At 43.5% G+C, this 24,041-nt stretch overlaps 1 protein-coding gene across 2 annotated transcripts; it reads left to right on the top strand.

The window, feature by feature from the left end:
* The first annotated feature begins 1,091 nt into the window (after positions 1-1,091).
* On the top strand, positions 1,092-22,826 carry chas (chascon). 2 transcript variants are annotated; one of them, XM_089598428.1, is made up of 12 exons: positions 1,092-1,312; positions 1,486-1,522; positions 1,682-1,851; positions 1,947-2,114; positions 10,884-11,108; positions 18,806-19,063; positions 19,224-19,239; positions 19,547-20,155; positions 20,640-21,296; positions 21,369-21,628; positions 21,689-21,969; positions 22,041-22,826. In XM_089598428.1, exons 1-12 carry the CDS (start codon positions 1,247-1,249, stop codon positions 22,702-22,704), a joined length of 3,411 nt encoding a protein of 1,136 aa, XP_089454554.1. In that variant the 5' UTR covers positions 1,092-1,246; the 3' UTR covers positions 22,705-22,826. The 2 variants fall into 2 exon arrangements, with proteins under 2 accessions (XP_089454554.1, XP_089454549.1); XM_089598423.1 differs by lacking the exon at positions 19,224-19,239 and having other exon boundaries at positions 18,806-19,049; positions 19,502-20,155; positions 21,369-21,672; positions 21,715-21,969.
* Positions 22,827-24,041: the final 1,215 nt, after the last annotated feature.

Genomic DNA, 24,041 nt, shown 5'->3' with positions numbered 1-24,041 from the left:
ATACGTACACAATACACGCGAGTGACTCGCTCGGCTAAATTAATTCAATCCAACTCTTGCAAGGATACGCGTGTCCCCCTCCGCGGACTCCTGAGGACGCCAAGGTGCCATATTCGCTGTGTTTTTTTTTTTTTATACCCTCGACCTTTCCGACCGTATAGTACACAGACCAGTCGCGAGCGGAATAATTGACAATTGTCCTCTGCAAATCAGGGCGTATGGTTATTGTGCACACGGCCGGTTCGCGACTACCCCGGTATTGCAGGTAGACAGTGTGCCAACGCGGACAAACAAAACAATCTTGGCCGTGCAAAAGATAACAAGAGAGAGAGAGAGAGAGAGAGAGCAATATATCGTCGTGCCAAACTGACTCCCGACAATAGCCAATATACACCCCGGCCTCTCTGAGCTCGAGATATATTATACATTGTCTCTCGCGTTGTTTGCTTGCTGATCACCGATGGTTCAACGAGCACCTTATTACTCCTCCGTTTCCATCCTCTCCCCGGTGACTCTCGGAAAGTCGACCGCTGGTGAAAAGCATTTCGGTGCGCGCGAGAGAGAGAACACACACAAGCGATGCTTTTTCGAGGCACGCGCCTCGTCGGGAGATAACGATTTCGTGCGCTCCCCCCTCGTTGAATCGTTATGGAAATCGGATGCGCACTCGAGCTGCTACGTAATTACAATTAGAAATGATCGCGTCTAGTTGGAGTTGTACGGGTGTGGTGGAATAAAAATAAGGTTTAGAGTGAAAAATTACCTTGGATTTTTTCGTCTCTGCCGATATGTATGTTGTACGATGTACGTATATAAGGTATGCAAAGCTCACCACCGCGGCACAGAGAGAGAGAGAGATAGGGGTCGTGTACATAAGAATTTTGGTTGACGTGCACACGCGAAAAGCCGGAGAAAGGGAGGGATACACGTGGCCGGCTGTGCGCGGTGTGATCCCGAGTCTGAGATATGTACCTACGCGAATGAAAGGGGAAAGGAGGCGATATACGTGTATCATATTTATGCACACATCGAGGGAAACAGTTTTTCTTGAAAAAAAAAAAATAAAAGTTCTTTTTCTGACTTGTAGGTTGGGAAGCGAGGCTAAAGCGCTTGTAACACACACGCCAAAAAAAAACCAAAAAAACAAAGCAAAGGAAAGAAAGATGGATCTTTACGGAATAGCGTGACTCGAGAGCGGTACATATTATATACATATAATACACCGCAGCCGAGGCTACCCACCCCGATGGAGGTGATCTCGACGCGTCGATACGAGGCTCGGCCTCCGGCCGATTCTCATGCTTCTATTCTAGTGAGTACATATATTTATACGGTATATATAGTTTTTAAAAAAAAGAAAATAAAAAAAAAAAAAAAACAAAAAAAAAAAAAAAGAAAGAAAATAGCAACGATAATGATAAATCACGATACACACACACACAATTTATCTTTGAAGTGGATTCTGAGAGCTTGACGATTTTTCAGGTCGATCCGGCCGACGCCGTGGCTACGGTGAAAGAAGGTGCGTATATTTATCCATACTTATATATATATTCCTTATAAATCTCTCCGAGCAGCAGCTCGTATATATATATACATTACACATGATGTCTGGTGATAATGAACGCGCCGGACGATACGCGTATATATATAAATATATGTATACACGGTGAAATTGCAGAGGAATGGGAGACGCGGAAGAAAAAGGAGATAACGACGACGCGGCAGATCGAGACGCGGGTCAAGCGGCAAGTAGTGCTCGAGGACGGCGAGGTGGTCGTCGACTCGGGACCCCTGGTTACGACAAATACCACCGAGGACGTCGAGCAGCAGGAGCACACGACCCAAGAGGTTTGTCTTTTTTCTTTTCCGAGTTGCTCTCCGCGTATGAAAAAAAAAAAAAAAAAAAAAAAACATACACATACGTTTGGTTTGTACCAACGCAGAGACGGACGACCGGTGACGAGCCGCAAAAGGTCGACTGGCCGGCCGGCGCCGCGGCTGGGTCTCTCGTGCAGAAGGAGCTCAACGAGACGATCGTCAAGAGCCGCGAGGAGATAGAGGAGCTGCTCGAGACCGAGGATCGCCAACAACTCGGCGACATATCGGACGAGGTGAGCGCCTCACGTGATGTATAAACGCATATAACTGTTGTTTCCTTCGACGCCATCAGATAACACACATACCTTACCTACATATAACTTATACTGCACCGGGCAATGAACAATTTCACAAACAGCCCCGAGAAACAGAACGAAAAATGCGGTCAATCCGCCCGCGGTACATTATATATATATACATCTATATGTATATGAAAGTGAAATAGTAGTAACAGACGCGTACGGACAGACGTGTGTGGCTTATGCCTTTTGTAATAAAAGTATAATGTATACACAGGTGCGCGCATTCCGTTCCCATGCTCGCGCGCACCCAATACGTTCCTTTGGACAACTGTTTGGGAGACCATAGTGTCAACCACTCTACAGCTATAATCTAAAAATAATCCATCATTGAATGCCTGACCAACGGAAAAATGAAATAAATAGCTCAATGTGCACAATTACCGCGAGCTACGGCTTATATATATATTAATTATCAATTTGGCGTTCTCGTAATTTTTCTCCCCTTATTTATGTACATGCATCCGGGTGTTTTTCTCATTTATTGGCTCGCGGTTATTGATGATGATAGGCCGAAGGCCTGCGCGCGGTGTACTTGCAGGGGAGCCCAGTGCAGAGGTGATTAATGACCAGCGCTTCCGCGGGCCCCTTTTTTGCACGCAAAACCGACTTTTGAGAAACAGGTATACATGATATACGCGGTGTACATGTACATATATGTCGATAGGACGGATGGTTTGGTATTCACTTGCTCATCCTCTGCGTAATCTGTAATGAGCGCGTTCTCAGAACCAATGTACATCCACGCGCTGGTTGGTTTCCCCCCCCCCCTTGGCCGTTCGAGGGTGTAATTTTTCGAAACCATGTATCAGGGATAATGTTGTACGCCTCGTGTATCTAAATTAATATGTTTGTTATTTTTGTGTCCGATGTATCCAGGCAACCTTGAAAAGAAAAAAAAAAAAAAAAAAAAAAACAACTCGGGTTTAGAGAGAAAATTTTCGGGTCAGAATTTCTTGGTTCATGCAATAAACGTGTGCATGTTTTGTGAGGAATGCCCCACCAGTGGTGGTAAATCGATTGGATCCCGATGAAACGAGAAAACGGGAAATCGTGGAGATTCATCTATACGCGTGCAATTGTACGGATAAGTGTATGGTGGCCCACAGATGACGATCGATCTTCCTGTGGAATTTCAATGCGATCTCTCTATTTTTCTTTTGTATCGTATTGCGTACATGGAATCTCTGGAATGTAAGATAATTTATAAAAATGCAGTAAATAAAGCGAGGGCCAAAAAGGTATAATGTACTCTTGATCGGATGGAAATAATTGTGTATCCTTTCACTATACGACTTACTTGAGCCGTTGGTTAAAATCACCTAAAAATCAAATAATCGTATTCACTAAAATTTTTTAATTTTCAATTTCGTTTATCTTTGGATCTTCGGCAATTGATGTATAGATTGAATTCGAATCTCTAATTTTAACTAACTCTGGATATTTTTTTTTTCCTTTAATCCTGACTCGTTTATCTTTACACGGTATGATTAATTATTTAATGTAATCCTTGGTTTAAATAAAATCACCACTGATTGCTGCTCTAAATTAACGATTTCTGAAGAAAAAAAAAAACAAAAAAAAAAAAAACGTATTGCAACAAAAGAAACATTCGCGGTGAAGCATACACTTAAGTAGGGACAAGTTAACAGTCGAGCCAAACAATGATCCTCCAATTACGCGGGAAAAGATGGAGAGAGAAGAGAATAGTGCTCTTTTTCCCGAACAAAAGCTTCGCAAAAGGGGCAGGCCCATTAAACAACTCAACACCCGTTTTTCCATCCCATGCCACTGTACACACACAGCAACGGCAATAACCAACCACACCCATGACGTATGCATCAGCACCCAACGTGTGTGCGTGTATGGGTATGCACATATAGGTATACATCCATATATCGAATATAGCGAGAGCGCTGCACTTTATCTGAAAATCCAAGAGATCTTTCTCTCTGTGCAGTGCACCTGTACCGCTGCCACCACGTGCGATGTACACCAGACACACACAAACAATCGTCTCCTCCTTTCGTTCGCCTCGTACCTGCGGTATAAGTACACTCCCTTTCTCCTCTCTCGCGGGCAGGACTCGCGTATATACCTATATAGGTATACATGCACCGCATCGGAACAGCGGGAGCCTTTCTCCTGCATTCAACGGTATAACCTAGTAGAGAGAGAGAGAGAGAGAGAGATAAATACCTACGCGGATGGTATGTACGTATATATACCCTATGTACCTGCAACTGGGAGCAGCAGTCTCTGGAAAGCATCAAGAATGCCTTATCTCCCGGAGGTACTTCCATCTCGCCTTTTGTTTTTTTTTTTTTTTCACCCTCTTCTCCTCTCTCTTTCTCGTAACAAAACTCGTCTTCTTCCTCCTTTGAAAAACACTCGCCTTCCGCATCGCTAATCACGTGTTGCCGTGCACATATTATAGCCGTTGCGTTGTGTAGTTCGCGGCCCACTTTTTCACCCCCCCCTCCCCCTAAACCACGCTCAAAGACGTTTTGCATCGTTTGAACGCCCCTTCCTCCCACCCTGGAGCATATTTGCGTTTTATTGTTCTCCCCCCCTCCTCTCTTTTTTGGAAAATCCATACGCGATTAACGAGCCGTGTAATGACGGGTGTCCGATGCCGGTGTAATATAGGCGCTTACTCCCAAACTGGGCTGTACACTATAATATCCAACTTTGTTTTCAACCTTCCCGATAACCGGTGCCGTGGATGTTTTTCTCTCTAGCTGGCGGTGAATTGATGCTACACCGAAGCAGCAGCAAATATAACAATTAGGAAGAAAAAAAAAAAAAAACGTCCCTTTGACCCTGCTGTTTCAAGAATTTATCGCTCGATCCAAGCGATAAAGGCAAAAAAGACGTGTACTTGACATAACGATCCGCAGTTTACAACAGAGATAATGTAACTCGGAGGTATCGGCAGAGGTGGGCCATATGCGCTATACATAATATATTGTCACGATGATGATGATGATATTATACACGTGCAGCTTTTTCTCCCTCTCGCTACGTGTGTATATAGGTATATGTAATCATAATATATACTTATACAAGGGACATAATAATCGACGCTATTGCATAATCACGCTTTTACCTATTACCTCCTTTTTTTTCCCCTTGTACATTATTCTGAATATAGTCATGCGTGCGAGTGTCCGTAATAATGATGATGACAATGGTTACAACGTAATAACAGCACATATATGTATACGAGAAGGAGCCTATACAATTTTCCCTTCTGCATAAATCCCGATCCTCGTATACTGTGCGCGGCGCGCGTGCTGTAGGCATCATGTACTTTAACCATGATTCACTCCATCGAAATAGGCCAATAATTTCCAACCGGGCACCCAACACTCCCATGTGATTTTCCGCATCAGCCTATGTATACGCGCAAATTTATACATACGTATATGTTATACCTACGTATGAATATACAAGAGTCTCTCGATCTCCATGAGTATACCTGTATACACATCTAAAACACAAGTGCGCGGCCTCTCTATATTTATATACGTAATACCTGATGCCCCGAGCCGTGGCATATAATATATACACTGGAGATAATATTGTAGGAGCGCCACGGGCGCCGATCTCTCTACCGGTTTCTCTCGTTCTCTCTGCGCGATATTACTCGCACGCGCGCACTGTTTCGCTACCCCTATAGAGAGTTGAATCGCTCCTCCTTTAGCCACACGCGCGCGCCGTGCAATTTGAAATAGCGCCGATTATTGGGGTATATATATATGTATACATACGTATACCGATCTAATCGGACGAACGAGGCAGGCGGGGGGCTGATTATTGCTATAACGCGATCCTTATCGTTCGATCGAGACAAATCGGTCGATTTTTCGACTCGATTTCGATTGTTGTGTACCGCGAGGATGCGTCCGTTGTTTTATTTTATCGTCTCTCCGCCAATCGGCTTGTATTGAGAATTACAATTACGGACGCGCGTCGAGAGGAAGGTACATCATTTTAAATATCGCCTCGATTGCTAAGCATATAGGGTATCTTGGGAACAATTGTATAATATATAGTTGACGTGGCTGCGTTTATAGAGGCTGATCGATGAAGGCGGTCTATGGATGAATTATCGTTTTATTCTTTTGTTCGGTAATTTTATTGTAAGCACAAATTATACACGCGTTATAGTAGTCCGTGAATTTTATTTTACAGACGCGAAGATGCGTATATATTTTATACCGTATATATATATATATATATCATAACACGCGCAATGCAGGTAATAACAGAATAAAATTGTGTAGAATCGGGGTACGGGAGGGGGCATTGCGTAAAATCTTTTAGCGGTACATAATAATACATATATAGTTGTACACATTTAATTAGTACTTATATTACTCGAGGGTAGGTGTTAGTTACCACTTCATTATCGAGCCAATAATTGCTCTCTCTCTCTCTCTCTCCGCGGCGGCCATGCTATCTGCAGCTGTAAGCGCGCGTATATGATTGTCGGAATTTATAAATGTGCATACACAGGTACACGTGTACGTACTTACAATTTTTTCCGTCAGCCATCTGTGAGAGAAATAAAATCTGTATCACGACTGATGTCTGCATTTTCCAGTACCGACAGAATCGCAATCAAGGCGAGGCATGATACACACCTGTCTGCAAAAAAAGCGTCGTCGTCCGCATCAGCACGATTATACATGTATCGTGTATTGTAGAGTAGGTTTATATACATTATATAATGTACTTAAAACAATTGTTACACGCGAATATATATAAATTGTTATAAAATATGTATCTGTGTACAGGGACTATCCGAAGCCAGATACGTATGTTTATGTTCTGGGGGAGGAAAAAAAAGATACGCTATACTGAATCGGTCAGAGATTTCTGTTTGGATCCACATACGCTTGCACCGCCGAGGATAAAGGACACTGTATATCATATAGTATATAGGTATTACCTGTGTATATACTATAAGGAATGAGGAAAGAAAAGCAGCGAGTCTCTCGGTGCAAGTAGCCGATGATGCCGCTCATCCCCCCCGCTGCGAGGCGGAAAATATATACACATATACCTGCAGCGTGTGTGTTTTATATGTATAAACACATGGGTAGCCATACATGCAACTGCATAATATGCACCCCGAGGGTTGTATACGTGTATCGCGACTTTGCATTCTTGAGAGGAGCGAGCGAGATTAGGAGCTGGACGAGGAGTAGGTATGGAGGAAGGAAGGAAGGAAGAGGGGCCGCAGGATGCTGCGGCAAAAAAAAAAAAAAACGGATAAACAGGTATATACATAGACTAGGAGAGAAGGGCCTGCACCAGAGAGATCCTCTCCGTGCCAGGTCGGCTCTTCTTTGGTATATGGGTACTCACACACGGGTGCACTGCGCGATAATATATATATACCTATACCTACACACGCATGCACCGCGTGCGGGAAAATATTGTGCAAAAAATTGTACGTGCCGCTCGAGCTTGCGCCGATTTTTCCCTCTATGTGGAGCATTATCATCCATACAGATGTATGAAAAAAAAAAAAAAAAAAAAAAAAAAAAAAGGGACAATCGGCAAGTTGTTACGGGTGTGCGCCTGTAATATTCATACCTAGTTGGTATATTATATGGATAGAGATATGTAGAGGTGATGGTACATATATATATATGTATACCTACAGCATCCAGCAGCAGATAAGGGGCTCGTGCAAAATGAACCCATATGAGGGTACAAGTATACTTAAATGGGGATGGGGAAGATGAGGACGAGGAGTAAGTATAAGGAGAGGGACAGGCAACACGTATATACCAGAGCTATACAGGCAGAGGAAGATGATGAGGAGGAGGAGGCGTTTGCCGATAATCTCTCGATTCTTCGCGCACGGGCACTTTCTCGCTCGCTCGCTCGCTCGATCGGATCCTCCTCTCTAGGACCTCGCTGTACTATATATAGGTATGTGTACCTTATACATATATATATATACATCAGTGTAAAAGAGAGAGAAGGAAAGGATATACTGCTGCTGCGAATACATATACATAGATGTGTATGCATGGGGTGTACATGTACAGGTATATAAGGTATAATGACCGGCCTCTCTACTCTCGTTCTCCATCCCGGCGAATGAGCTAGCTAATATTATATCCTAGCGCTCGGTGCGCGCCGAGAGGGACACACACACACCGGGCACGCGCGACTTCCTGGAGTAGAGCGTGTATATTACATCTAGATATGTGTGTATGTATGAGGTAGGGAGGGAGGGAGGGAGGGACATGGGATGCAGAGGAAAAGAGGGAGGCTGCGGAGCGAGGAATTCCTTGAGTCGACCTTCTCGGGCCGTTCTATACCTACCTATATAGGTACATAGCCTCGGAGCCAAGAGAGAGAGAGAGAGAGAGATTATGTATGGAGGGAAAGAAAGAGAGAGCAGTGCAGGTACGGAGCTCGGACCGGCAGTGCGCGATTTTGTACATTAGCCGCGGCTCCCTCATCCGATCATATTATACTTTATCTTATTGTGCTTAGTTGGACTCTCTTGTTAAAAAAACAACAGCATATTTTTCGTCCCATCTCGGCTGTGCCCGATATATGCGTGCGATCACTGGTGTATATACGTGTATAAAAGGACACTCGTCGTCCTGATGTCTCGGGCCAACATCTGTTTCCACTGACATTGCACTCGAAGGTAAGGATTTTTTTTTTTTTTGGTAGGCTGGCTTTTTGCTCTTCCTATATGTGTTGCTGCGTGTACAGTGAGACAGTGTTTTTGACAGACATGGAATGAAAAAAAACAACTGAGGGAAGTAAATTGGTGAATGAAACAGCCAGGAGGGTGCATTGGCCGCAAGTGAGGGACCGTCAACCCTCGTCTATATCTGGTGCACTCGACTGTTTTTGTTAATCGAGTGAGATGTACCGAACACAAGGCGAAGAATTCTGCCAGACGCACACGTATGAGCTCAAATTGCACGAGGAAGAGAGTCGGGAAATTGTACTTGCAAAAATTTCCCATAGGCTCGGCCTTTAACAGGTGGAATCGCAAGTGACACGCGCACTTTAACCGCAGTGTTTTTGTGACTCGGTGCACATATACACACCGTATATTAATTTATATCGCGTGTAAATTACATAGGTGCATCATATTAGGGTACCTGCAATGGCAATCATTTATTAGTACGCCAAGGGACGCTCATTATACGTGTTGTTTGTACCATTCGGTGTGCATCGGGAAATATAAAAGTGTTATATATTTGCTTATCGTTTGATCATTTTTTTTTTTTTTTTTTTTTTTTTTTTTTTTTTTTTTTTTTTTTTTTTTTTTTTTCAATGCAAGTTTTGTTCGAAAGTACAACCGCAACGTCTTCCTCGCTTCTTTTTTTTATATACGCTGCAGCTGCCGCCGCCGGCATGGAAAAGTGTTTAATCATAAAACCACAAGGATATAATAGATTGTACGATCGAGTCGCGACTTTTCGTTTGAGGTATTATATAGACGTACTATTATATATAGGTAGCTATACGTGTAGAGCACCACTGCAGGGGGTTATTGACGTCTCGCAACGACTGGTTTTTTTTTTTTTTAGTATACCCATACGTATATACAAAGATTTTATGTACAGCATTGCGTGTCACTGCTGTTTTCTACGACTATGATGATGAGCAGTACATGGGTATTGGGTAATTTTATGGGTATATTTTTATACCCGTGTCTCTTTACGAGGGCTCCCTCAGGGTGACCGCGCTTTTGTTACGTGAACACCGCTAAGCCACCGCTTACAACACTTTGTTTCAATTTATATATATATATATACATGTTACATTTTCCATATGTCATCTTGGAAGTATAGGTACATGTGTCCCGGTGGTGGCTTTGGAGCAAAGATTTTTAAAGAAAACACACGATCGCTTGCAAAATTACCCAAGTACATCCAATGATAACAAAAGTAAATACGCGGCTCGCCTACACATATATACACCGTAGACGTACAATACAGCCAGTGCGGAGAAAGTCGAAGAAACGCGGCCAAATATACACGTGCTTGTAATAATAATAATAATAATAACAATGTACATTATCACGAGCATAATATGCATCACGGGACAGCCAAATGTGTGATGTACGGTAAATGACGTTTCCCACGTATTATTATAATTATGTTGCACACCCGGTATATACCGGTCAAACGAGCCGGTTGCCCCCCCCCCCCATCACGCACCGACAGTCGATCGTAAACACACAAATCCCGTGAACTTTGGCCGCATTTTTTTCCTTCCCCGGGACTTTCACCTGCTATACGCTTTTACAACTTGTAACGTATACACGCGTAACATCATAGTTACCTCCCGATCATCGATAACTCACTTTTCTATGATGCACGTATATATACCCATATATATATATATATAGCTGTATCCGCGCGTATACTTGTAACAATAAGACGAACTTTTTATTATACGCGGTATAAGTATACGATACTGGGGGGAAAGAGGCTTCTCGGCTCGCGCGCGAGAGCATTAGAAAGGCGCGCATACAACGCGGGTAAAACGTACACGCAAAAAAGACACGCTCGAAGAGAGAATATTTATTATATAGCTACATATGACTACATATCTTTTCATCATCGATAAAAGTACATATGATAGATACATGTATATATTATGTGGTTGTATATATACGTAATGGTGAAATGCGTGTTGATTTGACAGGCGTACCTGCAGGCGGTGAGGAACAACAGGGGCGACTTGAGGGTGGCGTTGGCCGAGTCGACGAGACAGCTGGCTGGCCAGCAGCAATCGACCGGGCCCCGCGTCCTCCAGCACACGACGAGGTCGAACAAGGTCGTCGACACGGAGAAGACGCTCGAGCGCAGCGAGCTCAAGCAAACCGGGCAGATCGTCACCGAGAGAAAGACAGTCGTCGAGCACGAGGAGGTCTGTCTGACACCCTTTTTTTCTTTCTTTCTTTCTTTCTTTTTTTCCCCCCCCCCCCACATAATCACGTGTCATTATGCTCTTCGGTCAGGTGAGAAATTTCGTGTGTTCAATCACACCGTGAACATAAGAAAGCTACCGTAACACTTTCGAGAAAACATCCGGTGGTACAATGAAACGTGTTTTATATTAACACTATATATATGATGTATATGTATTATAGGTGCTGCGATGATGATGAAAAAAAAAGCTATTTTGTAATTGATATGATGTACACCCACCTTGTAGTTGTACTTATATGTGATGTATTTTCAAATGAGCAAAATGTACAATAGGCGCGTCGTCATCGTTTATTCCTGTGAAGGGCCGGCGTGTGCTTAAATTAAAACTCAACCTGACCACGGGCGGGACGATTTTTACCTATATATACAGCTACAGGACGGGGGGGCTCGGGTGTGTATAATTGCAAAACGTTTGCCTCGTGTATGCGTGGGCATTGGTATAATAGCGCGGAGTAGAGGAAAATTTAACGCGATGTATGGAGAAAAAACGCGCGTAAACTGTTAATTTCAATGTACGGCGATTTTTCAAGGGTTAAGCGGTCGATCGTTACTCGCGGGCATTAACAAACTCATTTGCCAAAGTTCTTTTTGTCCATTTATTCCACCCCAAGCCCCCTCACTGGTTTTGCGGAAAAGAGCCATGAATATAGGTATTATATATTTGTTTTATCCGCTTACGAGCATATGTACCTATTGTTCGTGCAAGTATATTGGTTTTTCAATAGCCAATCAGATTTTATTACCGATTAAATGATCACGAAAGTAATACTGCACATATATACCTATACGTACACCTGTACCGCGGGGGGAAAAGCGGTTAGATCACGCGCTTATTTTCTTCACGGTTAGGTGATATTCGGGTTTTCAGTGCACTACGTTATTATTATTTTATACCCATACGTATATACGCAATATATACGATTCGCACAAATGCAACGCGATGCTCTGAATAATACGCGCGCCAACTATAAATTATGTCGTTATTACGTATAAAGCAACGGGCTGCGCTGTACGTTTGAATAACTAATTGCATACAATAGCAGGTTGAGAGATTTTTTTTTTTTTTGTTCTATACTGTATGCCACGCGACACCAATGAGCCCTTTCAAACGATCAAACTAGTCCGTTGCTGCTGGTCCACAATGCGACACACACGTATATTACACACGTAGGCATTGAAAAATATAAAAAACTCGATTTGCATAAATGCATTGAAAGAGACACAGGGGTACATTATTTTTGTACTTTGTGGCCTCGAGTCGAAGAAAAATGTTTCCAAAGTGTGATTTATCCGTCCCTCTAACCCATATATGCATGTCCATACACCACACTGCCATATATATATATACAGATCTCTCCCATTTCACTCGTACGACCCCCTCGGCTCTAAATGATAAATACTCCCATCCGCGACGATTAACAATCATATATTTACCGGCAGCTCCTTACAAACGCGTCTATTCGCATTTAGACGCGTGTAACCACGCGCGCATTGAAATTTATCGACTCTGCGTGGGCCTGTGCACACGTAGAGTTGAGTTGAGTTGAGTTGAATTTATTTCATCGACAATGGACTCAAGGTCCTACAACGCCGAGGCATAGTGTATATATAATAAAAAGAAACAAAATGACTGAGCTAATACAATGGCATCAGCCTAACAAAATTCGCATTAATAAATCATAATAAAAAAGAAAAGGTATAACAAAAATAAAGAAATAAACTATAAGGAAAGAAAATATAAATATATACACATACATACGCACATAACCATGCATACGCATGCATACACATATATATTCAAAAAGAAAATATATACATATATATATATATATGAGAGAAGGAAACAAAAACAAAAAAAAAAAAAAAATCAAATATAAAAACATAACAATTTAGTAAATAGTAATGTGCTATGAGCAGAACACTTGCAAACTAAAGGTGACCAAACGTCTTATCAACAAAGTAACTGTAAAGGAGCACCCTGAAACAGGGCCGATCATAGCGTCGGCGTAGATCATGCGGAAGAGTATTCCATAGTCGCGGACCAGCTACGCGGAACGAATTTTGGTAGTAAGAGGTGCTAGCATATGGGATCACCAAATCAAATTGGGAGCGACGAAGGGAGCCACAATCTCCAAGAGGCTTAAACTGGAGTTGATTAGCAATGTACTCAGGTAGACCATTCCGCAAGATCGAGACCAAGAGGCACAACGAGAGGTACACTCGTCGCTCAGTAAAAGGCAGTATACGAAGTGCTCTGTATACAGGGGTGATGTGTTCGGAACGACCAACATCGGTGACAAATCTTAAAGCAGCATTTCTGCAACGAGACAACTTAGTAACCAAAACACCTGATAGGTCCAATGCAATGCCGGAACAGAAATCAAAATAGGGGAACACGAGGGCATTCACTATATTCAGGCGAATTGAACGGGGCAAGGCGTCGCGGCATCTCCGAAGACGAGCGAGGGCAGCATAACTCTTTCGAGAGGTTTCCGCTGCAAAAGGGCCCCAAGAAAGGGTAGAGTCAAGAGTGACACCAAGCAGCTTAACTGTATCGCTGATCTGGAGCAGTTGGCCATCAAGGGTAGGGGCATGGTCAGCCTCACTGAGAATGGTGGACAAATTTCTTCTAGAGGCAAACCATGCGGCAAAAGATTTGCGCCAGTTAGGATAAAGACAATTGTCATGACCCCAACCCAAAACATGATCCAGATCATCGTTCACGACCGCAACAATACGACGGATCTGGCTAACTGGGCCAGAGAATTTTAGCACAAAGTCGTCAGCGTAGAGGTGGCACGAGCAAGATGTAAGAGCTGAGGGCAAATCATTGATATATAATGAAAATAATAGCGGTCCACATAGAGTACCCTGAGGAACACCCGAACAACGATCAAGCCAACCAGAGGTCAAACCGCCCCGCATCTTAACCGCCTGTGAACGCCCAGAAAGAAAAGACTTGATCCAGCCGCAAGCAGAATCGGAAAAACCAAGAGAAAGGAGCTTTATTACTAGCACATCAATGTTGAGCTCATCGAAAGCGCGCCGAAAGTCCACGGACACTAGTAACGTGACGTGACCTACATCCATGGACGCCCTAATTTCATCAACAAGATTGATCAGTGCAGTATGAATACTGTGGTGCTTACGGAAACCCGACTGCTGGGGGCACAGCAGTCTGTTAGACTCCACGAAAGCTGACATCTGCCTGAGTGCCACCGCCTCGAGAAGCTTCGATGGCGCGCATGTCACGCTAATGGGCCGAAAATGATTCAACTCAGAGGGTTGTTTCACCTTAGGTAGAGGGGTCACAAGTGCTTTCTTCCAAACAGTCGGGAATATACCCGACTGAAGGGAACAATCAAATATGTTTAAAAGGATGGGCGTAATGAAAGGCATGGCGAGCTTCAACATCTGTAACGTGATCCCATCTACTCCACAGGCATTGGTCTTTGATCCACTAAAAGCCTCAAGCAAACTCAACTCATTAATATGGCCGAAAAAAAATCTATCCTCAAATGGCACATCACATGATCGGCCAGCAAAGGAACCGGTAACCAACGGAGCACCCACAAAATGTCGATTAAGGGCGTCACCATCGAATGCGATAGCAGGTGATGCACTCGCACTCGACGATGCTCCAATATCACGAAGACATTTCCACATGTCCGCAGGACGCCTACAGGACAAAAGCCTATCTTTATTATAAGCGTAAAGCGCATTTCTGGAAAGCACCTGCACCCTGTTACGCAGACGGCGAAAAGCTACTCCATGTGTATCACGCCTGGTTCTCTTATACAACCTCCACTCCCTATTACGCTCTCGAATGAGAGAATGAATCTCATCCGTCATCCATGGGCAAGGGCGGCGTCGAGGAATAAAAGCACGGAAAGGAGCATGGATGTTAAAAAGGTTTGTAAGAGCAGTCGTAAAAAATTCGACTTTCTCGTCAACATGACACATACGAGAAATAGAATGCCAGTCAACCGATATAAGATCATGCTTAAAATCATCCAGAACAAGGCCCCTGAATGAACGGGATAAAATGGGCTGTGAATCAAAGGCCGGAAGAGGACAACGGATCTCCAATAGTACAACATCATGCCTCGAGACACCAGGAGCGCTGAATTGGACACTCCCCTCAACCATGCTCGGGTCGCTAATGCAGATATAATCTATGGTACTATCCGAGGTGGTAGTATGATATGTCGGGTCAAATACCGTAACCGAGAGGCCCAAAACAGCAAATGACTCACGAAGTATTCTGCAAGGAGTAGTGTTGACTGTCCAATCAATATTGAGATCACCCAAAAGCAATGAGCAATCGAAAGCAGTCGAACAATTCATGATAGCATCCTCAACGTCCGACCAATAGCCACACTTAGGTGGATTATACACAATAGTGCAGAGAAACTTGAGTTGCAGTATAGATAATTCAAGTAATAAAAACTCAGGTCGGAGAGTGTAGGCATCAGTACGAGCCGAACGAGAGACATCACGAAATTTAATAGAATCATGAATGTAAGCTGCAACGCCACCACCACCCCTACAGAGCCTATCATGACGAACGAGGGTATAACCCGGAATATCAAATTGGCCAAAATGTTTAGTCGGCTTAAGCCACGATTCACTGACAGCAAGAACATGCAAACCATTGTCAAGAATGATCGATCTAATTTCCTGAAAATGCGGTTCAATAGATTGCGCGTTACAATGTGCCACTTTGAGTAAATTGGAATTACGTGACATAGTTTGTCGAAGAAATTTTACGATCGATCAATCTCAACAACAGCGGGCAGGCTGCCCTATCCGAAGCAGCATGAGCGACAGATTTCAGTTTTGAATTTACACAATTTACGCAACGGTATTTCTGTTTATCAGTGACCGTGCACTCACGAACAGGATGCTCCCCACTGCAACGCTCACAAGATAACCGACTCGTGCAACTTACGGCAATGTGCCCCAATCCCCAACATTTAAAGCATTGAGAAATCGATACGTGATCCTGAACACGACAGCGGCTCCACCCAATCGTCACACGACCAAGTTCAAGTAGACGAACACGACTGACAGGAGTGACCTCCACAACGCAAGATCTATGCCTCTTGGTACCCCTGGGGTAGAGAAAAATTGCTTTAACTGCAGCATCAGATTCACCCTGCAAGTTCTGCTCACGAACACATTTTACAATTTCGTCTTTTTCGAGCTCTACGGGAATATCGTGAATAATAAGACGAGGCGCAAGCTTAACATCCGGCTTTAACTCAAAACCTGCTTCAACGAGCGCAGGGCATTTTTCAATAAAAGAAGACTTCATCGCAGAACCCTCAAGAATAACAGTACCCGCAGGGCCCGAATAGACACGCGCATACAGACACGTAGAGAGAGAGAGAGAGGTATATCTCGCGGATGAGATTAATCAAACGAGGCGCACTAATTAGACGACTTTCTAATGTCATTTTCCCCCTTTTGCGCTGCGCTTACCTATGAATATACGTGCATGTGATATAACGTGGAATGTGCACACACATGTATATTACATCTGCGCTTGTTAAAATGTATATAAGTACGGCTCGGGTGTATAAATCATGCGCGGCTTTTGTTGTTGTTGTAGGTGTACGAAACTTCGTACAAGCTGTTCCGTATTACAAGGAGAAAAACAAACAAAACAAAAAAACCAGCGATTGTTTACCTATACCTCGTGGTAAGAGTGTGATGTATGGCCGAGCGGTTGCGTTGCACGTACATGTAAAGGTACGTTTACTCATTGTACCCAACCGCGGTTGAAAATAAAAAAAAATTAAAAAAAATATATAAATAAATACGGGACCCTCTCGGAGGTTTTCCGCGTTCCCTTTTCCTTGGTGTACTTACGCGGCGGTGGAAAAGTTACACGTTTCGCGGACGGGAGGCTCCTTGCGCGGGGAATTAATTTTCTTGTCAATTATATGGGTGGTACATATAATAAGTACGGGGATCTGTTGCGTAAGAGCGCGGCTTGCGGTTGGAAAGTGAAAATTTTCTTTTTATACATAAACGTCAAGTGTATACACACAATACCATGATGGCGTACGACGAGAGCGTGTTCCTATTGTTGTAAAAGGCGCGTGTGTTTATACGTAACGGACTTTTTTTTTTGTCTTCTTTTGTTCACAGAAGGTCGATAAATTATTGAAAAAGGGAAGAAATACGCATCACCATATACGAGTACGACGAATTAATGGGAAAACTATATAGGACCAAATGTGCCGGATTGAATCATAAAGAACGGATTTACTATATATATATATATATATATATATATATATATACCTTTTACGAAGTGCGCATAAATCAAATTGATATTTCAATTGAATCGGGATGGAAAGAAAACGTAAGAGCCAAGGTATTACTGGTTCCAAGCACTGGTATATTACCAACGTACCAACCAAAATATATTTTTTTTTTTTTCAAATTGTTCAGTGAAGGTACATTTTTTAAGGGTGTAGAAAGTACATAGGAGTTGGAGGAGAGTTAATCTATAATTTTGGCACGAGGTACCGATACTAGAGTTAAAAAGCTTATGACCGTGTAAAGCAATGTATAACTTGAAACTTGTAAACATCTCGAAAGATGCAAAGGTATGTACGTGCAATTCATGATTGTAAAAATATCGAGATGTCGTACAAATATCCTCTTTGTTGGTTGAATTTTTATTCATCGGATATCTTTCCAAAACAATTTGCGAATTGAAGGGGTCCAATGAATCTACCGGTAATGCATATTTACTATTATTTTTTTTTTTAATTTTGTTGCATATTGTGCACTATTTGTTTTATAATTATCTCATGGACTACGATAAAATAGGGAACGTAAACTTATGCCATGGGTATAGAGAGCTACCCTACCTTGCGATAGAGGGCAATTCGTTGTCATGATTTTCTTCATTATCAGCATTTTTATTTGCTTCAAAAGGAAGTAAAAGCCGATCTTGTAATGAATTAAAAAGGCAATTAATTATAAATATTTGCGTATCGCACGAGGGGGTCATCAGGTTTGATTTTTTTGTTTTACATCACTTGAAAGATGCCGTTCGACGCGACCTCTGATGGTCAATTTTTTTTTTTTTTTCATACTCGCTCATTCGAAACGCCGCGCGTAAAGCTCGCAATACACCACGAGAGAGCTGTTAAAAAACACAAAAGCCCTGCAAATAAGGAGACTCACTGGCTTATTGAAAATATTTCACCATACCAAAGTGCTTTTCGATGTCGGCTCGAGCGTTTTTTCATCATCCTCGCGTGCAACGACTGCAGTATACACGACGTGTTGTACATCACCTATACATATTATATATTATATACTCACACTTTGGAAAGTCTTTTCCAACCATTAGCGTCAAATTTATCATTTGCTCGTGACTTTGCAATAAATGCATTACCTCAACTACAAGCTCGATGTGCGCTATTTGGGATAAAAAAATCTAGGTGAATAATCACTCCTGATTGCGTGTATATATATTATTGGCGTTTGTTAAGTAACGTTCCAAGCGTTTTCTAGTTAATGCTAGTAATTTTAAAGAAGGAAAAATAAAAGAAAGGAATTTAAATTGAGGGAAAATAAAAAAAAAATAAAAAAACCCACAACGATGTACAGATAAAGGACGAAGAGCTGCCGGAAGGGGCGGACGTGGCAGACGAGGACTTTGAGACGCGCAAGGAGGCGACGCAGCGCTACGTGAAGACGCGGGACGAGGACGTGGTCGACTACATCCAGAACGGCGAGAGGGTCGGCCGCGAGATGCGCTTCGTCTCGGAGACGATGGAAGCCGAGCGGACCGGCGACTGGCCCACCACCGATTCGTCCAACCTGCGCCGATCCGCGCGACTCCCCAAACACGGTATGGATTGCAACGCTTTTTACTTTCATATTTCGCTTCGAACGGCTCTAATATGCTCGAATGATTGAAAATAAAAATAATTAATTGATCGATCGATGAGCTGACAAATAAGGTGTATACGCAAGCGATTAACTATGCTGCTTTGTATATGGCTCGGAGCTCGAATTAATATAGGCAAATAATAACACCCGTTTAACGAAATATTTTGTTCTAACAAGTGTTGGCCATTGAATGCAAAATTACTAAAACAAATAATAAAACAAAACGAACGTGTACAGCAACGTATCGCCGCGAACTGCGGTTCGGAGATATATATGCCACCGATACAATGTGCAATCGAGACATGCACATTTAGATGGGCCGAGCCGATCCATCCGAAAGCCATTTCCGTAGAATAGCTATAAAAAAAAAAAAAAAAAAAAAAAAAGCACGAAATAACCGCTCGGGTCTAGGCTTCGGCTCGGACGCGATCCCGACGACACCCTCGACGGCAGCAGCCGCGGCAGCGGCAGCAGCTCAGTCGCGCAAGGACGCCCTGACGCGAAAGCCCCTCGATCTGGAAGAGGAGGACGAGGCTCGCAAGTTCGAGACGTCCAAGTGGCTGGAGAGCCACTTTGGGAGCGAGTCGCGATCGTCCCACGGTTCCCTCGACGACGAGCCCCTCGCGGCAACCACGAGCACGACGACCAAGCACAACGGCACGACCACCACGAGCAGCTACATCAACGTCACGATGAAGTCCTCGTGCGGGCCTCGGGAGTCCCACCAGACTTACGGCAACACCAGGCAAACGCGCAACAACACCACCACCAGTAGCAACAAGAATATTAGCAACAACAACAACAACAACAACAACAACAACAACAACAACAACAACAAAAACAACAACAACAACAAAAACAACAACAACAATAATAACAATAATAGTATTAGCAGTAGTAGTAGTAACAATTACCATCAGCAACACGAGACGCAACGAAAACAGCAGCCACAGCACCACGAGACCCAGCGACACGGTAGTAGGGTCAACGGGAGGGAATCGAGCTCGCCCAGCGGTTACTTTCAGGGCATCAGCGAGTGGTCCGAAAGATACCAGTCCACCACCGGTGCGTTACATAATTATATGGTTATTATTATATACGTGTATATATATATATATAATGTGTACAACTCTCCGTAGGGGGTGAAAAATATATGGTGTAAATGTTCGATCAAGGGGGTACGAGAGATACACAAACCCCATACAAACGTGATCTCTGATTTTACTGTATTTTTTTTTTTTTTTTTTTAATTTTTTTAATTTTTTTTTTTTTTTTTTAGTTTTTCTCACTACAAGTATGTTTTGTTTTTTCTTATTTTTTACTAACAAAAATAAAAAGAATAATAGTATGAAAATCATCTAACTTTGCTTACTTTGTATGTATATAATATGTATACCTACAACAATCTGAACCGCTGTTGCCTGAGGCTTGTTTAACGATCTAACGCAAAAAATACATTGCAGTATGTACTTACTACGGTGAATTTAATAATAATAATGATGATGATGATAATAATAATAATAATAATAATAATAATCCAACATTCCAGTGGAAAAGCAAAACACCCAACACCACGTGAGTAGGGCGAGGTCGCCGATGCAGCAGCAATACGTCGCGGAGAGCACAAGCCGAAACAACGAGAACATCATAAGTAGTAGCCGGCTGAACGGGCACCACTCGCCGATCGAGAGGAACAACAGCAAGGAGACGTCCTCGTACTCGCGCAGCTACGAGGCAACGAAGCACCGACACCACGAGCGCTACTCGCCGTCGCACGAGCGCTCGAGGAACGAGCCGCCCTCGCCACCGGTGCGCCGGAAGCCAAGTGGTAGTGGCCGCGTGGAGCGGGAGCTGCAGTCGAAAACCGAGCGCAGCTCGTACCTGAACCATCACCACCAGACGGACAGTGGTAGCCACCAGCCCGTTGCCGAGCGCACCTCGAGTCCGGTGCACGTGATCACGCGCACTTGGGAGAACCGCAACAGGGACGCCCAGCAGCAGCACGAGGAGCGACGCAGCCGCAACAACGAGCGGGTTACGGAGTCGCGCCACCATTACCACCACGAGTCGAGCTCGGCGTCCCGTGGTAGGCACCGTAGCCCCGAGAGAACGAGGCACAGGCCACAGAGTCCCGTCTCGAGGTCCGTTTCCCCGTCGCCGGTGCGCAGGGACAAACGGGACGAGCACCACTCGCGCCCGTCCAAGTGTAAGTCGACCAACAGAGTAACCCCATACAGTGTATATGTATATACTTATGTGGCAATCAACGATCCAACAGCGCCCAGCCCGTCCAAGTACAATATCGGCGAGTCCTTCAAGAAGCTGGTGCGCAAGTTGCGCTCGGCCAGCTCGGAGCGCCGGGGCGCCAGGCGACCAGCCGGCAGTTCGACCTCCCAACTCACTCAAACGGACCACGAGGGCTCCTCGACCTACCTGCAGTACAACACGGTCGACCGGAACGTGCCCCTGGGGCCCGACTACGACAACAATCAGGAGGACAATTGGCCGCCCGAGAGACCGCCCCGGTCGCCGCGCAACGTCACGACGAGCGTCAGCATCAACGTTAACTCGACGCCTGCGCTGCCGGTGGCAGCCAAGCCCTTGGCTACCTCCATAGGTCACAGGGACCACAACGGCAACAGCAAGTACAGGCTGCAGGGACGGTCCGGTAGTCCGTCGAGGCTTCACGAGCAGATGTTCAAGGAGACGACGACGACGACGAACAAGACTCACGAGAGCCAGCCGATACACCGCTACTACCTGGGCGAGGATCCCTACGGTGGGAGTATCTACGGCAAGGAGAAGGGCTACAGGGAGACAACGGCCAAGCTTCGCTCGAGCAGCCGGCACCGGGCCAGGCCCATCGAGGAGGAGTACAGGTGAGCTTACAATCAGCCCTCCTATCAATTTTCTTTCTACCTGTAAAATATTACCGATTGTTGGGTTTCAGCCCGGAACCGGGCTCGCTCGGTCGTTTCAGTAAATCGACGAGCCGGCTCGTCTCTCACGAGTACAGCAACGAGCTGCACCACAGCGAGCCGAAGCGCCACACGAGCGCCCAGACGCTGCCCAGAAAGATCCCCAGTCCAGCCCAGCACCGCAACAACGGCTCGAGCCAAACCAGCACTGGGACGCGGCGGCACCTTCAGACCAACGGTCACTCCGTGTCCAGATACACCAACGGCTTTGGGAACGACAACAGCGCCACCAGCATCACCAGAGACGCCAACAGCGGCAATCAGTACGGCAGCATGATCAACATATCGTTCAAGAACACCGTCACCTCGACCCCCAAAACGACGCACTACGTACAAACTACGACGCCGATCAACAACAACAACAACAACAACAGCTCGTCGCCACCGAAGCCCGAGCGCACGTACAAGTCCACTCTGTCGCGCAGCAAGAGCTTCAATGTTGAGATAGCCGACGATGGCGTCGTCACGACACCCGTGAGAACGAATGGTTACAACGGCAGCAACGTGCGCTCTGTCTCGCACATCAACAAACTCGACGAGGCGCCGCCGCTCAAGAGCCCGGGCATACTGGCCAGCATCAGTCGCAGCAACAGGGACCTCATGGCGACGCGCAACACCAGACTGCACGACTACTAACCACCAAATTGCTGCTGTGCAGTGTCGAACCGTTTTGGGTTCTTTGTGTCGTGTTGCAGTTTTGTTTTTAGTATAACACCTCCAGAGAGTATTTCATGAATTTTGAGAAGAAAAAAAAAAAAAAAAAAAAAAACACTCTGTAGCTGCACGTTGGGTGAGATGGAAGGAAATTATTACCGAGGACTAGAGCTAGTTTTTTTTTTTTCCATACAATGCCTTAACGCTACGAACATGAAGGGGGGACATTCTTAACTTTTAACACAGCAGGGATATGATTTTGAACAACCGAAAAGCGGAATGATAAAGGGCTTGCGAGAAATGTGAGCTTTTTGTCCTTCTTTACTCTTTATTTATTTAAATTATTTCAAAGTACGAGTATTTTTACAATTAGTGAAAGACATAAAATGCAACAATCGAGACACGTAATGAAATATCACAAACAGGTATACACGTACATGTACTTGCTAAATTGTATTAGGCTTCTTTTGTAATTTAAGAGAAAAATATAATCAAACTTTAATATCGTTAAACATTAATCCTTTGCGAAATAATATCGTTATTTTAATGAAACTGAAGCTTTGGCGATTTATTTTTTCTCAATAACTTCAATGTTAAAACAGTCCCTGGAAAAATAATTGTCAAAAGCTTTATTCACAGTTTTGATTTAATTTTTTTTTTTTCTTCCTTTTTTACTTAGCATACATCAAAGATTAGAAAAAATTCGTTATTATTTGACAATATCAAATTTTATTGAACACTTTAGAATTGTTGATATATTAATATTATTTTCTTTATTTTAAAGAATCTTAAGCTTATAAAATTGTGTCTTAGTCGAGGCATTTGATTTGTATTGATAAAGTTATTTTATTATTATTATTTTTTTTTTTCAATAAGAATATATAGTTATATATATTTTCGTATTAAGTTTTAAGTTTTGTAATAAATTGTACACTTTTGTAAGAGATGATGGCTGCCATTAATAGAAAAAAAAAGTCTAAAGTAATTAAAATAATAATAATAATAATTAAGAAAAAAAATGCGACAAGAGAACAATGCTACACGCGTAGCTTGCCATTAACAACGTTGAAAAATTAACAGCTCCAACATTAACAATCGATGTAAATCAATAAATAATATTTAAAAAAAAAAAAAAAAGAAACAGTCACAGCATAATTGTACATAACATCATATATAATTGTATGTAAAAAAAACCCAGAAAACTCTTGTGTCCATGCACGTAAAAAAATATTCTGCAATATCAACGAAAGACAACGCACATTTCCTAAAAAAAATATATATATCTTAGACTCGCGAGTCCTACTTTTACATAGCAGTCG

Source organism: Copidosoma floridanum, unplaced genomic scaffold (assembly GCF_036245765.1).
Source record: "Copidosoma floridanum isolate Cflo_tuat_1 unplaced genomic scaffold, Cflo_Japanese_pri ptg000001l, whole genome shotgun sequence".
Lineage (NCBI taxonomy): Eukaryota > Metazoa > Arthropoda > Insecta > Hymenoptera > Encyrtidae > Copidosoma > Copidosoma floridanum.
Note: the sequence above shows the minus strand (reverse complement) of the source record. Positions and strands in the feature narration are given on the sequence as shown.